Below are 15,108 nucleotides of genomic sequence, written 5' to 3' on the forward strand. Positions count from 1 at the left end.
ATTAACTGAAACAAACTAAAACCTGGCAAGGGCCTAACTAGCGGTACAAGTCAAGCCCTGGGGTCACTCCTGCACCCTGCCTTGACCTGTCTGGGCAAGACCTGCTGCCCTGGATGTGAGCCATCCAAGTTCATGGCTGGGATCTGGCCAGCCCGGCGGTTGGTTTCCCCCTTAAAGCTCCAAGCACCCCTGCCATGAAGCATGAGGGAAGGACTTGTCCAGGGGATCCTACCAGGCAGCCTGCCCTCTCAATTGGCTGCCGTAAAGCATGCCAGCCTATCCTGACAGGCCCCGATATCCCCACCAACTAAATCCTGTCAACGCGAAGGCCAAGCCTGTTTAGGCCTTCGCGTCCCACAGGTGGTTTAATGCCAACCTAAGTCCTTGCTGCAGGTCATCTAAAAATATGCTGTTGCCAGCCACCGAAAGGTGGACACCATCGCCTCTGTAGAGGTCAACAAACTGTGCCTTAATCCTAGGGTGGGGAAGATAAATGCCCAACCGTTCCCCAGGACTATCTGAAAGGTCTTATTGGCCCTACAACAGGCCCCTTCTATCCCTTTAGGATCCAGAGCTTCCTACCGTACCCGGTGCATGCTGTAGACATATCTCACACTCACAATGTTAAAAGAAAGAAACAAAATTAAGAATGATTGCTTGTCTTTTGAGGAACTTTTCTTGAGAAATCCAGAATCTCAGAAGTAGGAATGCTGTGAACATTCAATTCAAAGCTCTTGTTAATAAAATATCCCTGGCAGATTTTATTAAATTAATTTTAAGCACATTGTTTTGCATTTTTATAAGCCTAATGGGTATTGTTTGCTAATTCATTGGGATGAAGCTCCATTCCAGCCTTACACATTGTAAAGCTTTTATTCATGGTTCACTTTTCCAACACTGGGGCCGTTTGTTCTTTTATGCCTCTGTATTTATGGGTTGCTCTGCTAACTCTTGAGTCTGTTAACATAACATCAATAATATGCAGTCCAGTTGACTTTCTGTATCTGGAACTGGAACCAAATGATTCAAATAACAATCCCAAGGAATGGGACTGGAAAAAACGTATAAGACAGAAAGAACGATTAAGTTGCTAAAAGAAGCAAATAAAGAAGTCAAATTCATTAGGATAATTTTGCAAGTTCAAGCTCATTTGTATAAAAACTTAATTGCCCTCATAAAAGCCCTTCATGTATTCAATCACTTAAAAATAAAGTATGCATTGTGATATACAATAATCCAACTAGCTTTCATCTTTGTAGTTCATTGGGTACAATTTACTAGAAACATTACCTCATGATTCAATCGCTTTTAAAAAACAATAGCAGTTGTATAAGAACAGGCTCTGGCTTGGAACTTAAGCAGCATGAACGGAGTCACACTGGAGGAAGGCAATTTCCTCACCTCCCCCTCTCAGTACAGTCTTTAGTGTCTCCAAGATATGGAAAATGGCATGGGGGGGCGGTTAAATTCTTCCACCATGACTGTGGTTTACTCTTAAAAAAAAACATGGGAGACCCTTGAGTTGATCTGTGGATATCAGATCAAGTTTGACTAACAAAAATTAAGAAAGTGCCACAAAATGCAGAAAAACAGTTTCTCTATAAAGATAACTTATTGTTTACAGTTGCACAATCATAAACAATCCAGGCAAGCCTATATCTCAGGGGTGGCCAAATGGCGGCTCGCGAGCCGCATGCGGCTCTTCAAGTCTTATTTGGCGGCTCCCGGAGGCTTGCAAGTTCACTCCTCCCCCAGGCTCCTTTAAGGGGCAGAGCCGACCAGCCGCTCACCCGATCTATGCACCCAGCGTGCTTCCCCTTTCCCAACGCTGGAACAACGAAGGGGCGGGCCAGGGCTGGGGACAGCCCACCCCTCCTCGCCTTGCCGGGCACTCCTCTGCAGGCGCCGAGTTTTGCCGGCCCCGCGCTTGCAGCGAGCGCCCGGTAAGGGCAGTTGGGGGGAAGGGGAAAGAGAGGAGTGAAGATGTGACGAGGAAGCGCCAAGGCAGAGGTGGCCCAGGACTTCCTGCGGCTTACTCCCAAGAAGGCAAGTGCGCAGCTGCTGAGAGCCGCTCACGGCATGAAGCACAGCCTGCGCCGGGGGGCTTTTGCATGGGTGGAAGCCTTGTTAGTTGCACGGAGGACTGGCACACCCATAAGTGTGTGCAGGACAGCTGAGATGGATGAGCAGGGAGTGTGTTTGCTTCAGAGGACATGTGCTTGCTTTAAGATTGTGTGGCTCTGCTTTTGTGATCCTTCCTTCCTTGATTTTTCTTTCTTCCCTCCTTCCTTCCTTCCTCTTTCCTTCTTTCCATTTCTTTCTTCTTTCCATCTTTCTTTTTTTCCCTTCCTCTTTCTTCCTTTCTCTTTTTTCCTTCCTTCCTTCCATATATTTCCATACCTTTCCATATCTTCCTTCCTTCCCTTTCCATATCTTCCTTCCTTTCCTTTCTTTCTTTCCTTCCTTCCTTCCATGTCTTCGTTCCTTCCTCTTCTTTCCATATCTTTTCATACCTTTCAAAATCTTTCCCTTCCTTTCTCTTTACTTCTTTTAATATCTTTCCATATCTTTCCATGTCTTCCTTCCTTTCGTGTATTTCTTTCCTTCTTTCCCTTCCCTTCTTCCTTCCTCTTTACTTCTTTCCGTATCCTTCTATGCCTTCCTTTCCTTCCTTCTTTCCATGCCTTCTTTCCTTATCTTTCTTTCCTTTTTTATCCTTCCTTCTTTCCATATCTTATTTCTTTTTTGTCTTTTCCTTCCTTCTTTCCATGTCTGTCTTTTTCTTCCTTTCCATCTTTCCATGTCTTTCCCTCCCTCCCTTTCCTTTTTTCCTTCCTTCTTTCTTTCCATGTATTTCCTATTTTCAATAAAACATTAGGGTTGCCAATTCCAACTTAAAAAATACCTGGAGTCTTTAGCTGGAATACTTTAGAGGTGGTGCCTTGCAAGGATGACATCACTTTTTGTGATGTCACTTCCAGGTCAAAGGTTTTTGTGATGTCACTTCCAGGTCAAAGGTTAGGTGGTAGTCCTTCCCAAGCTCCACCCCTTCTGATGATGTCACTTCCAGCATACTGTGCCCAAACCCCACCCCTTCCTGTGATGTCATTTCAGGGCACTCCCCCAAACCCGCCTCTTCCTCTGAAGTCACTTCAATGCATCATGTCTTGTGGCTCTCAAACATCTCAGGTTTATTCTGTGTGGCTCTTGCATTAAGCAAGTGTGGCCACCCCTGTGATAGGCCAAACTATTTCTGTAGTTTTGCAATAGCCAACCCACTTCTCCCTTAAGTCAATGAGGAAAGTATCATGGACTGCTGCATTTCAAATATTTCAATGTGTAATTATAAGTATACAACAGAACACCTTTTAGCCTCCTACAAAGTCGAAAACAGAAAACCTTAAAGTATTACACCACTTATTTTTATATACATATATCCTAAATCATAAATCAATTTTGAAAATCATTTATTAAAAAAGTATGTTTGCTGTGTTCAGAACCAAAATGAAAGTAGTTCAGACTATTTACACACAGAAGAGGCAAGTTCACATCCTAGGGATTTCCATTTTCAGTGCTTGATACACTATTAGGAAGGTCGACAATCAGTCTTGGCTCAATCAATGCATCCCAACTTTCAGTTATCTGAAAGCAAACAATAGAGGTCACCATGGATGCCACAAAATAAATGCATGCCATTTCACCAGCACTGAACACGCTTGGTACTTATGGAGCAAAAACATTTATTGAAACAAGAGTTTCTCCAAGAAAGGATTAAGTGAACAAGGCAAACACATAATACAAATGGTTTCCGAAAGAAAAAAAATTCTCCCTATTTCACTGTGATACTCTGCAGATTAAGAATAAGAGTAAGGAAAAACAGTTGCCTATTAAGTAAACCTAAAACCAAAATGAAAAAAAAAGGACTGGGGAGGGAAGGGGAGATCTTACATATATACATCTGCCCTGTAATTTACAACATCGGCTCCAAAACATGACGCAGCCTCCATTTTAGAAGTTACAGACTCCGTTTGTACTGGTTTTCCAATTAAGAAAATACTTCTGTTGGCACTATCCAAGTCCACTGTAGGGGAAAATTTTATTGCCTCTGTTTGCCAATTTTGAGGGCCCCCCTTTTCTCCTTATCTGAATAAGAAATCAAGACTTCGGGCTTGGTGATGTTAGAAGCGGAAAAGGTTTATTCTGAGAAGTTCTGGCATAACCCTGATGCACACTCTATTACTGCAGGGGGCATAACAATAAATTGTCAGCATCTGCTTTTTTTCTTTGCAGCAATACAAGACAATATTGCTTGCAGCACAGAGGATCTCATGCAGTTCCATTAGCAAACAATTAGGTCTTCAAATAATCATATCACAGTTACACAATTTTCTCAATGTGATGGACTGACAGGTCACGACACATTTAGAAAAGTCACTGTAATAAAAACACTCTGCGTGGCACCATTATGTTTTATAACATAACATAGGAAGGAACATGACCAAGGCTGAGACCAAAAATTGTGAACATAAACAATTACAATTGTTGGTGTGTAATGAAAAGTGCTTGCAGTGTTTGCTGTGCTTTTTCGAGGTCTTTTCATCGTCATTGTTAATTGTAGGAACAAAAAATGTTAAACAAAAAGGGCGCAGAAAGAATTCATTAACAAGCATGAAGTAATCAAGATCAATGGATCTTGGCTCCCCCCAGTTCCCTACCAGAGCCTTTACTCCTCAGCATACACGAGGGCCATGCAAAGCAGGACCGCGCCACAGAATGGAGGGTCCGTACTGCCTCCCCTGGCCTCATCCAGCTGCCCTCTCCGCAACCAGGCACGCTGAAAAAACCCTCTGCTACGTGTGTGGCACTTGTGATGGGGCATGGGACCGTACCATTCCCTACAGACAAAGAAGGATTTTCCAAGGATAATACGGAAGAATCAAAAGAGACTGATACTCTACCTTTTTATCCTGAGAGACTGCATACTCTACGGTTTCAGCTCCATCGGCAGACTGGTAAACCAGATCAAACTTGCCAGGCTCCTTTGCCACTAAACACGAAACATTCTTTTAAGTACATAGAAATATAATAATAATATTTGATGTACATACCACCCTTCAGGATGACTTACACCCACTCAGAGCAGTTTACAAAGTATGCCATTATTATCCCCATGATTAATTTTCAGCACTCCCATGATTAATGGAATATAAACCTTGGACCACTTGGACACAGGATTGCTTTTGTGAATAATTTCAAGAACTTTGAGCTTTGGTTTAAACATGTGTATGTTTATTAAGCAATGTATGCAATGAATAAGACATACAGTAAACATTAAGTATACACAAACAGTTGAACAATTTTTACTCTCCCTTGGGGACTCCTCTCTTTTTGTGCTATTATTATCCCCACAACAAAACACCCTGTGAGGTGGGTGGGGCTGAGAGAGCTCTGAGAGAGCTGTGACTGACCCAAGGTCACCCAGCTGGCTTCAAGTGGAGGAGAGGGGAATCAAACCCGGCTCTCCAGATTAGAGTCCTGCGCTCTTAACCACGACACCAAACTGGCTCACAGTGGTCCAGTAGCACAAAAGTACTCATCATTATGGCTGCCATCTTTAATCTATTAAAAACTGTTTTGATTAACTAAAAATGCTCCCTAATTGAACAGGTAACAAATATACATTGGCAAGTTTGATATATCAAGAATACTAGCACTTGTGTTCGTAAAAGGAATGAGCCTTGCTGATTACTTGGATACGGAAAACAAAAATTTATTCATACTATGAGAATGGAGTTTTCTTCCAGAAATCAAATAAGAGGGACCTGCTTTAAAATGGCGTACCTGTGGCACTTAACATTGAATAGATTATCTGAAATTTCCTCTCTGTTAGTAATAAGTGCCCGTTTTGTACCTCACCAAAAGCAGATTACATTCCTATGTGGCAGTCATCCCTCAGGGCTCAAATTCTTAGGAAACGATACAAAAGACAAGTTTTAGACTAGGAGATTGGTCCTTACTTTGAAATCTGATATTTATTTCTTATCTTGGGTCGATACTGTAACTACTGATCTCAGCGAAGTACTGCTGTGTGCTCTGACCTCTGTGGGGATGGTATTTGCACGTTATTGGAAACAACCGATTCTGATAACTGAGTACATTATCCTTTATTTCTTTTGATTTGTGGAGTTTGCTCCATATAGTGGTTCTGATTATGTAGTTATATTTTAATAAATCTTTTAAAAATATACTAGCACTATATGAGAACAACACATTACTATGAGTAGTGTGATGCTAGCACTTGAGCATTGTGCTAATACGGTGCCTGGCTTTTGATTGGTATATTTTTGCCTTGGACCCATGCCATGAGGGATGGAACCCAAAAATATTTTTTAAAAATGCTGAAGATGGTGTTTCCCCTTCTCTCATGCAAGAGAGAAAACATGTAAGGCGCCACCTCCTGCAACCCATGTGCATGATCTAAAAAACAGAAAAAGAACTCTCGTTTCAGATCTATTGTTTTATTCAATTTCAGATATGTTTCCTTAACTGGCAAACCTAACAGGAAGAGCACAGAAATGCATGCCAGCCACACAGGAGCCAATGAGCACACATCTCTGAACCAGCAGACACCTGGGAAATAGTTAAGATTGAAGACTTGGAAGTCTATCTGGTCAGATAGAGTTGGTCCGTTGAAAGTGACAGGAAGATTGTTGAAGGGTTAGTTTAACAGAAGTATAAATTAAAGAGCTGTAAAGCCATCAGATATCAGTTCCCCTATCTGGGTTCCAGAGTGTACAAGGCACTATAGTTAAGCAAGGGAGGCACGGAGATAAGCAAAGAAAAAGGAACTAGCACTGCCAATACAACTAGGAAACAAAGATAAAAACTCGAATGAGCTTAAACAAACTTAAGACAGCAAGAGGTAGAGACAAAACATAATAAACCCAAAATAAAAATAAATAACTGTAAGAGCTCCAAATAGAGAACGCAGCCTTGAGCGTCCAGCAGTATCACACCAGAAACCAGAAGTCCAGCAAGCTGTTAATGCTTACTTCAGATGTGTGTTTTCTGAATAAACTTTGTTCTTGTTCACTTAAAAAAATTAAATCATCTCATTCCTGTTAATTCAGCTCACTGTCCCACTGTTATCAATTCAGGCCTGGGTGGGTTTATAACCAGGCCCAAATTCTATCACCTCCTGCCTTTATAAAAATTCCATTGTAATGATTTTTTTTAAAAAATACCAAGCATAATGAAGTGGGTAGGAAATTGTGACAGAAAATCCTGTGGAGTGGTGCCTAGCCCTAGGGAAGCTATCATGAACTCAAATCACTGAATAAAATTTCTTAATCGCTGCTGGCGAAACATCAGGAACTACAATGCCAAGACCACGGATATACAGCCCGGAAAACCCACAACAACCATTGTTCTCCAGCCATGAAAGCCTTCGGCAATACATCGACAATACATAAGATTTCTTTAATCGGGTGAAAGTGTTACTGATGAAACAAGGCCTTTTTTCAATGTTTCTGATGGAAAAATTAGAAATTTTGGAGAAAAAACCCTCCTGAGAAATGTTTTTTTCTTCTTTTAGAATGAACAGAATCTTTTTAAAGACAAGGAGGCTGTAGCCATATATAGCTCTTATATCCAAGATACATTTCTGCACCTAGAAGGATCCCTAACTTCACAAGGCGAGCATGTGGGACTTTCATTGCTTCTCGACTGCTGCATGCCTTCTATTGTCCTTTTATTTGTAAATGTGATTAATTTTTATACATAATTAAAATGCTATAATGTGTATGATGATAATACGTTACTGACCAGTTCAATGATTTAATGTTATAAAGTTTAACTACATATTAAAATATGCCACCCGTTTTACTATAAGCATGTGACCCTTGTTCTGACCAAATAATATATTTTACATTAGAAAACACAGGAGCTATGCTAAAGGTTTAACTACTTTTCAGATAGCAAAAATCAATCTGCATGTGCATCAGCTTGCAGTTCTCCACCGAGTATTAGATATATTTGCAATTTTGCTTGTAGAAAACTAAGGCATTTATTTATTCAATCAATATGTCAATTACTGCAATTTTATATGCTGTTATAAATGATACATTTTATGTTTAGTTTTCATACGACAGTAAGTAGTGCACATATTTCTATTTCCCCTAAATTTCTGTTTTTTTCCCAAAAATATTTTTCTTTCCATGGCATCAAAATTTCTGGAAATATTACATCTGTAATTGTAAGAATTAATAAGAAAAAGACACAGCTTTAATGTGGATAGCATGCTGATGCTCACAAAAATAGCAACTATCCATGCTCACCTATGCAGCTGTATAACACTTACCCGCTGAAAAAGAAAGAATTTCAAGTTCTAGTTGTTTGTTTGTCGGATTCCAACTGATAATTTTTCCTTCCTTTAGAAAGATGAGTCAGAGAAAAGGATAAAAAAAGTGGTCTTGTTCAAGAGCAATTTGCATATTTCTTTGTCCAGGATGAACCCATTTATAAGAATGAACTGTTGGGTGGAAATACCAGAGGATGCCAGACCCAGCCCAGAGAAAGAGCATGTTCTCTCCCGGAAGCTGAACGGCAGTGAGGTCACTCTGGGAGGGAGCCGATCCCTCACCCAGGGTGGGGTGAGTTTGGTCCACTTGGATCACCAGCCAAGTAAGGCAGTTGCGTCAGGAAGCCCTGCTGCTTTCTGGATGGCTTCTTTCTTCATGAGTTTTGCCCTGTGTTAATTCTGCCCCTAGTTACTTACTTACTATAATAATTGTTTGATAAACTGTTTCTTACTCACTCTGCTTGGACTCATCTTGCCTCATGTCCGGTCAGGCATCAGGACACGCTCTGACTAAAGAGGGGGCTGCCTGGGGCAGGGGAGACACTCTGGGCCCTCTCTATTGAAGCCCTGGAACCAGAGTGGTGGCGGTCAGTTCAGGCCCTCACACGCCTGCCTGAAATGAGAGCTATCCCGCCTGCAGCAAACCTGCCCGGCCCCTCGCACCATTTCTGTCACAGAAGAGACTCTATAGTAACTGTGTAGGCGTAGCCCAGGAATGTATTATGATGCCTTTCCATCTGAATAATGTGGAGAGGACAGAACCAGAATTTTTTTAATATATGGCCTTTCTCCAAATACACAAAGTATTTTATATATATTATCTTAATAAACCTTTCTACAACCTTTATTACCCTTATACAGACTTTGGGGGGGGGATAATGACTTGCCCACTGGATTCACAGATCAACTGAAATTTTAACTGCGACATTGACTCAAATATCATTCTTTTAGCATTAAAAAAGCATACATAATAAGAAAATTTTAAAGATCTTATTTTGATGAGTGAACAGCAATACCTTGTAATCAGATACTTCAGGAGTATAATTTTCAGTTAGTTCCAAAAGCTATTAAAAGAAAATAAAGTATTAGAAAGTCAGGCATGCTTAGGGTCTCTGCAAATTGCAATATCCTGCTAAATTCCTATCTCCACTCCGTTCCATCGAAATACTGTTTATAGAGATCAGTAACCAGACGGGGAGCCAAGTCCTAGAACTTAGTGTTTTCATTAGGAATCACTGAATTATTCTAGTTTAAACAGCACCCGCTGGGGACGGCTGAGAGCTGGTTAAGGGCAGAGAAGGATCCATGGCCCTAAGGATACACAAAACTAAAACGGAACAGATAAATGTACCCAGGGAACACAAAAGAGAATGAAGAATTTCACAATATAAATTTTGAAAAAAATTTCACACACACACACGCACCCCCCCCCCAATGAATTCTCCTAGGGTTGAGGTGGAGAGGAGTCCCACCAGATGTGGGCAGGGAAGAGCCTGGATATATAAGATTCCAGGTTTAATGCATGGCACCCTGAGTTGCATCACTGCAGGCTGCAAGACCTGCCTGAAACCTGGAAGAACTGTAGATGATCAAAAGAAACAGTATTGAACTGAGTGAATCAATTGCCTGACTAGGCATAAGATGGTACATAATCCATGACCACTGTAGGTTTTCATTTAGGGTAGGCTGCTTTGCACACAAATATATTGTCTTTTTCTGTCTCACCATTTACTTCTAACAGAGGATAGTTGGTGGCAGCATGTACACAAGAATCACTGGTTCTAGCTGTTTGTAACTGAGTCTGCAACCTCAGGAGAAATAACGGTGAAATCTTCAACACCAGCTTTTGTTCTCCATTACGAAATATAATTTGTTTCTTTTGGGCAACTTACAAAACTCGAAGATTTCCATTTCTAGCTGAAGCTACATCTTAAATAATTTGCCTGGGCGGTTTAGGGGCTTCTTTACAGAACTTTCCAACAGTTCTCATTTTTCTTCAGCAAGGTTAACAGATTATCAAGAAGCAATCTGTCCTAGTCTGCCTTTCGCACGAAGGCTCAGTGTGGGCTACAACAAACATGCCATCTTTGAAGAATCACAGTTATCTTACTTATAAGCCACACAGACACTGACAGCAAGCCAGAACTAGGCCAATAAAAGGCTTTCTGTATGTGAAAGCATCCCTCCCCTAACAAAATATACTAAAAGAACCCACCTGGTATGTTACTTGCAGCCCACCCATTCCTGCCAACATTGTTCTATACTCTGCTGCAGCCAAGCAACTGAAACATGTTACAAACACCAATTCAAGATTTCCTACCTTGAAAGCAATTTTCTCTCCTATTTGTGGAGGAGCAGCTAACAGAGGTAGTTTACTATAGTCCTTCTTTGGAACCTCCGGTGGATTCTAGGAAGAATTTATTAAAGCTTTCATTAGAAGTAAATCCCAATTAGAAGTTTTAACGTCAAAATGCCACTACAGTGAGGGTCCTTGCACATTCAGAGGCACTACGATTCCCAGGCGGCGAGGCAAATGACAGGGGATGGGGGGGGTCACCCTCAGGGCCTCCTGGGCAGCTTCCAGGTGCACCTATAGGGCCTGTGTTGGAAAAAGAATGCCCTGCAAGGTGCTCTGTGGACTGATCCAGCAAAGCCACTGAGCTGGAGTGTAGGTAGTGTGCCTGATGTGGGAGACCGTTACATTTTTATGTGTGTCCTTTGTGGTGTTTGCTTTTAAATGTGCAATCTATGCTTACTTAATAATGTTGAGTCACCAAATATACTGGGCATCGGCAAAAGCATAGAGTGCTCACCATCAGACTCACCTGGATAATAACTGAAGCATTAGTTGCTGCTTCCCTCAACTGCTTCTGTTTCTGGTTTTCATCACTGTAATGAAAGAAGAAAGGACTTTCTCCCCTCCCTCTGCCCCTGCCCATCCCACGGCACCCACGAACCCTCGGTCCTCTCCAAAAGGTGAGTTCGCCTCTCCCACGTCCCCTTCCAGCATCACCGGGGCTTGTAGCGAGTCCACCAGTGGTAGCAGGCAGTTGTTTGCCTCCATTCCCTCTCAAGGGCTGATCCGACACTATTTTTGTCTTGGTGCTCTTGGCAGTGCAAGTCTCGGATTCAGACATATCAGACTCTGAAGAGGAAGTTTCTGGTTTGGTCTTTGCAGTCAGGCCTGTTACAGTTTCTTGTTTGTTACTGGGTATTTTACATTTCAGGTTGCTGCTCAGCTGCTCTTCCTCATCCCCTGAACTGGAATCAGAATCTGAACCAGAGGACTGGCCCTCAGCCGCCTTACTATTTGCTAGCTTAGGGGACTTTCCAGCTTTAGGCTTAGTAGCAAGTTTGTGAGCAGAAACGGGTTTCAGAGGAGAATCCGCAAGTGATTTCTGTGTGTGCTGTGTTTTCACCTTAGTTTCATGTGACGGCATTTGTTTGGTGTGCGGGACACTATCGTCGCTGTCAGGTGAAGTGAAGGACTCACTTGAGGTCCCACCTTCCTTCGTGCTGGACTTCACAACTGTATTTTTCACTGTTGGAAGTGTCTTCTGTGAAGAGTTCTTTGCTTCAAATGTCCTTGCTTTTTGCTTCTTTTCTTTGTTTCCTGTCTTTTGCTTTTTCTCCTGAATAACTTGGTTTTTAAGCTTCTTGGAATGACAAATACTGTCTTCACTTTTACTGTCTGCAACACAATTTCTTTCAGTCACCTTTTTCCTATTTTTCTTACGTTTTTTAGGGTCCTGATGATTTGCAATGTTCTCTTCCGGGCTAGAAAAATACTCAAGGTTCCTCTTACTTGTCTTTCTTTTTCTGTGTTCTTCACCTTCACTAATAGAATCCTCTGCCTCCAACATTTTCCTCTGTCGTTTTCTCTCTTTTTTTGAAGAGTTTCTGAAACCATTGGTAGTTTCATCATAACCGTCACCTCCAATTATCTTTTCCAATTTAACTCTGTCAAGAAAACATCATAAAATAAAGGGGTACAAAAAACATACATGGAAGAATTAGAATATCATTTACATATATTACTCTAAGAACCACTTGACCCTTTAATCCATTCTCCAAAGACATATGCAAGAAAATACAGCTGATTAGCAGAATTGCCTTCTTGCTCGTCTAAATGTCTTGGGCACTGTGGACAGCTAGCAGCCATTGCATCAAGTACACTGGAGCTTATTGCCAATGAAGATCCTGATCTTGTGCAGTTAGGCACACACAGGTCCATTGGTTTCAGTGAGTTAAAAAACACAACTCGACATACAAAAAAGTTTATATAAGACTGTGCTCAATGTGAGCCAGAAAGGCTCTTCCTGGTGGGCACACTAGAACCATTTTCAGAAAATGTGGCTGTGCAAGACATTTTTGAGGAAGCGGTCAAACCGCTTCCAACAGACCTTTGGCATGTAAAAACCACATACTGTTTAAAAAACTTCTGGATGCAGAGCGTGGAGCAATCAGATCTAAGAGATGATCTGAAGCTGCACCCACACATCTATGGACACTGCAGTATAGCAATCTTTTACCTCTGGGATGGTCTTGTCCACACTAGAAAATCCAGCTGGGAATTGCACTTTAGCACAATGATAAGCTCAGTTGATGTCTGGAAGCAGCTCCACCTCCACCCCCTCCCCCGCCCCCTGGTTCAAGCTTCAGTTCAGACAGGACACAGCATCACCATTTTATCAGGAAAAAAGGCCAGCCCTGCTCTTGCCCCTTGGACACAGCTCAGTAGACAGAGAGCAGCAACTGCTCTGAGCTACAAACCAGAAATATATTTTAAGAATAAGTACAGATTTTCACTGCCGGAAGATAAACAGGACTGCCAACAGGCCCAGGAAGAAACGCCCTGCCGCTTCGACAGATGCTTAATGCATGGAAACCGGCGGGCGACGGTTCTCGCGGCATGGAGTTCCATAAGGCCTGGCGGCGAAGAACGACGCCTCTGCTCCAAGGACAGGCCTCGCCCCCCCCCGGCACCCCCCCTCCAGGCACCCTAACCCCACCCCGTCGTCGCTGCTGACCACAGGCCGCGTCTCCCCCTCGGCCTCCCGAGGCGCAGCTCCCGGGGGCGGCCGCTTGACAAGGCGCTTCCCGGTTCCGCCTCAAGCCCGGCCCCGGCCAAGCCCCCCCCCCCCCCCTGCGGCTTCACCCGGCGACAGGCGGGCCGCGAAGGGCCTCCCGGAGGGCCGACGCCGTCGCAAGGGGGGGAGTGGGGGGCCCTCCGCGCCCCGCCCCGCCCCCACCCACCGGAGGGCGTCGTTGTCGCGCACGAGCCGCGCGCTCTCGGTGGGCGGCAGCAGCGCCCCGTCGAGGAAGAGGCTCAGCTGGGCGCGGCGGCTGAAGCCGAAGCGGTCCCGGATGAGGCTGCTCAGGTCGGTGACGAGGCGCGCCTGGCCGGGCTCCAGCAGCAGCCAGCAGCGCCCGCAGGACGGGCTGCCCGGCGGCGGGTAGTCGAACAGCAGCCGGAGCCGCACCGAGCCCGAGCCCGGCCCGCCGCCACAGGCCGCCGCCATCTTGCGGGAGGGAGAGCGCCGGCTACGGGCGCCGCGCGGGACAAAACGCGCCGAAACGCGCTCGCGCCCTCCCCAAGAGGTCCTCGGGCCCCGGCGCCCCCTTCTGGCCGGGGCGCGTGATTGCCGCCAGGCGCGGAGCGGAGCGGAGGCGGCCCCGACGGTCGCCGGAATGGTCGCCTGGCCCGTTTGGGCCGCCTCGAATCTCCGCCGAGCGAGGCGGCGAGAAATCGGCCGATCTTCCTGGTTCTCGCGGAACCGCTCGCATAACAAGCAATGAAGCGGCGTGGAAACCTGCTCGGGACTGAAGCTGCCGCTGGACCCGAGCTTGGCTCTTCTCTTACGCACCCGCACGGCCGCCCACCCGGAACTTGTTTTTTTTTTTTATTCTAGCATTTATCTTCCAGGTCTATACAGATTTACCCCGGGATAAAATCGGCTCTTTAAGGCGCCACAAGACTCTTGCTGAATCGTTGCTGCAGCGGACTGGCACGGCTGCTCAGGGATTACTCACTTGACGATTTCAGGCTATGTGAGTGCGTGCGCAGCCAGCCCCCCCCCCCCCACGCACACACAAATGGCGAGAAGCCCCATCTTTTCCTGTATGCTGAGCAGGGTAAGGGTTGCCAGCTCCAAGTTGGGAAATTCCTGGAGATCTGGCTGGAGAAAGTGGGGTTTGGGGAGGGAAGGGAGGGAAAGGACCTTGGCATGGCATAATTCCATACAGTCCACCTCCAAAAGTAGCCATTTTCTCCAGGCGAATTGATCTCTGTGACCTGGAGACCAGTTGTAATTCCGGGGGATCTCCAGCCACTACCTGGAGGCTGGCAAGCCTAGCAGGGTAACAGAGCGGAATGTATGCGCCTTCAAGTCATTCTTAAAGGGGCACAATATAATAGCCATGGTGGTGTAGTGGAGGGGGGAGCTAACTTCAGGTCTTCACTCAGGGAAACACGGGTCGGTCTCTTTCCCGCAAGCCATGAAGAGAAGAGGCATTGCAGGCGGGCTGAGGGGTAAAGGTGCCACCTGCAGGGGGAAATGGAACTTGTCTACTCCTGTGCATTTCAGAATACTATTAACCCTAACCATTCTCAAAGGGTTATGAGAATAAAAAAGTATTTAGTTTATTACATTTATAACCAGCCTTTCTCACTGCAATTTAAACTGGATTACAAAATATACTTTGAAAATTCAATCAGAGAGCATAAGACATCCTGTAACAGTGCAGCA

At 44.3% G+C, this 15,108-nt stretch overlaps 1 protein-coding gene across 1 annotated transcript; it reads right to left on the minus strand.

Annotated features, from left to right (window-relative positions):
- Nucleotides 1-3,450: 3,450 nt before the first annotated feature.
- On the minus strand, nt 3,451-14,286 carry COIL (coilin). Its single transcript, XM_055003665.1, has 7 exons — nt 13,616-14,286; nt 11,185-12,319; nt 10,680-10,766; nt 9,376-9,423; nt 8,360-8,429; nt 4,959-5,047; nt 3,451-3,642 (listed from the first exon to the last, which is right to left on the minus strand). Exons 1-7 carry the CDS (start codon nt 13,879-13,881, stop codon nt 3,553-3,555), a joined length of 1,785 nt encoding a protein of 594 aa, XP_054859640.1. The 5' UTR covers nt 13,882-14,286; the 3' UTR covers nt 3,451-3,552.
- Nucleotides 14,287-15,108: the final 822 nt, after the last annotated feature.

Source organism: Eublepharis macularius, chromosome 19, assembly GCF_028583425.1.
Source record: "Eublepharis macularius isolate TG4126 chromosome 19, MPM_Emac_v1.0, whole genome shotgun sequence".
Taxonomy (NCBI): domain Eukaryota; kingdom Metazoa; phylum Chordata; class Lepidosauria; order Squamata; family Eublepharidae; genus Eublepharis; species Eublepharis macularius.

Bases quoted from the DNA above. Each gene is read 5' to 3' on its own strand.
- COIL (XM_055003665.1), bottom strand. From the start codon at position 13,881: ATGGCGGCGGCCTGTGGCGGCGGGCCGGGCTCGGGCTCGGTGCGGCTC. The intron at 9,424-10,679 runs GTAGGAAATCTT...TTCTTTTAATAG, and splicing joins GAGAGAAAATTGCTTTCAAG to CTTTTGGAACTAACTGAAAA. The intron at 3,643-4,958 runs GTAGAGTATCAG...GTTTGCTTTCAG, and splicing joins CAGTCTCTCAGGATAAAAAG to ATAACTGAAAGTTGGGATGC.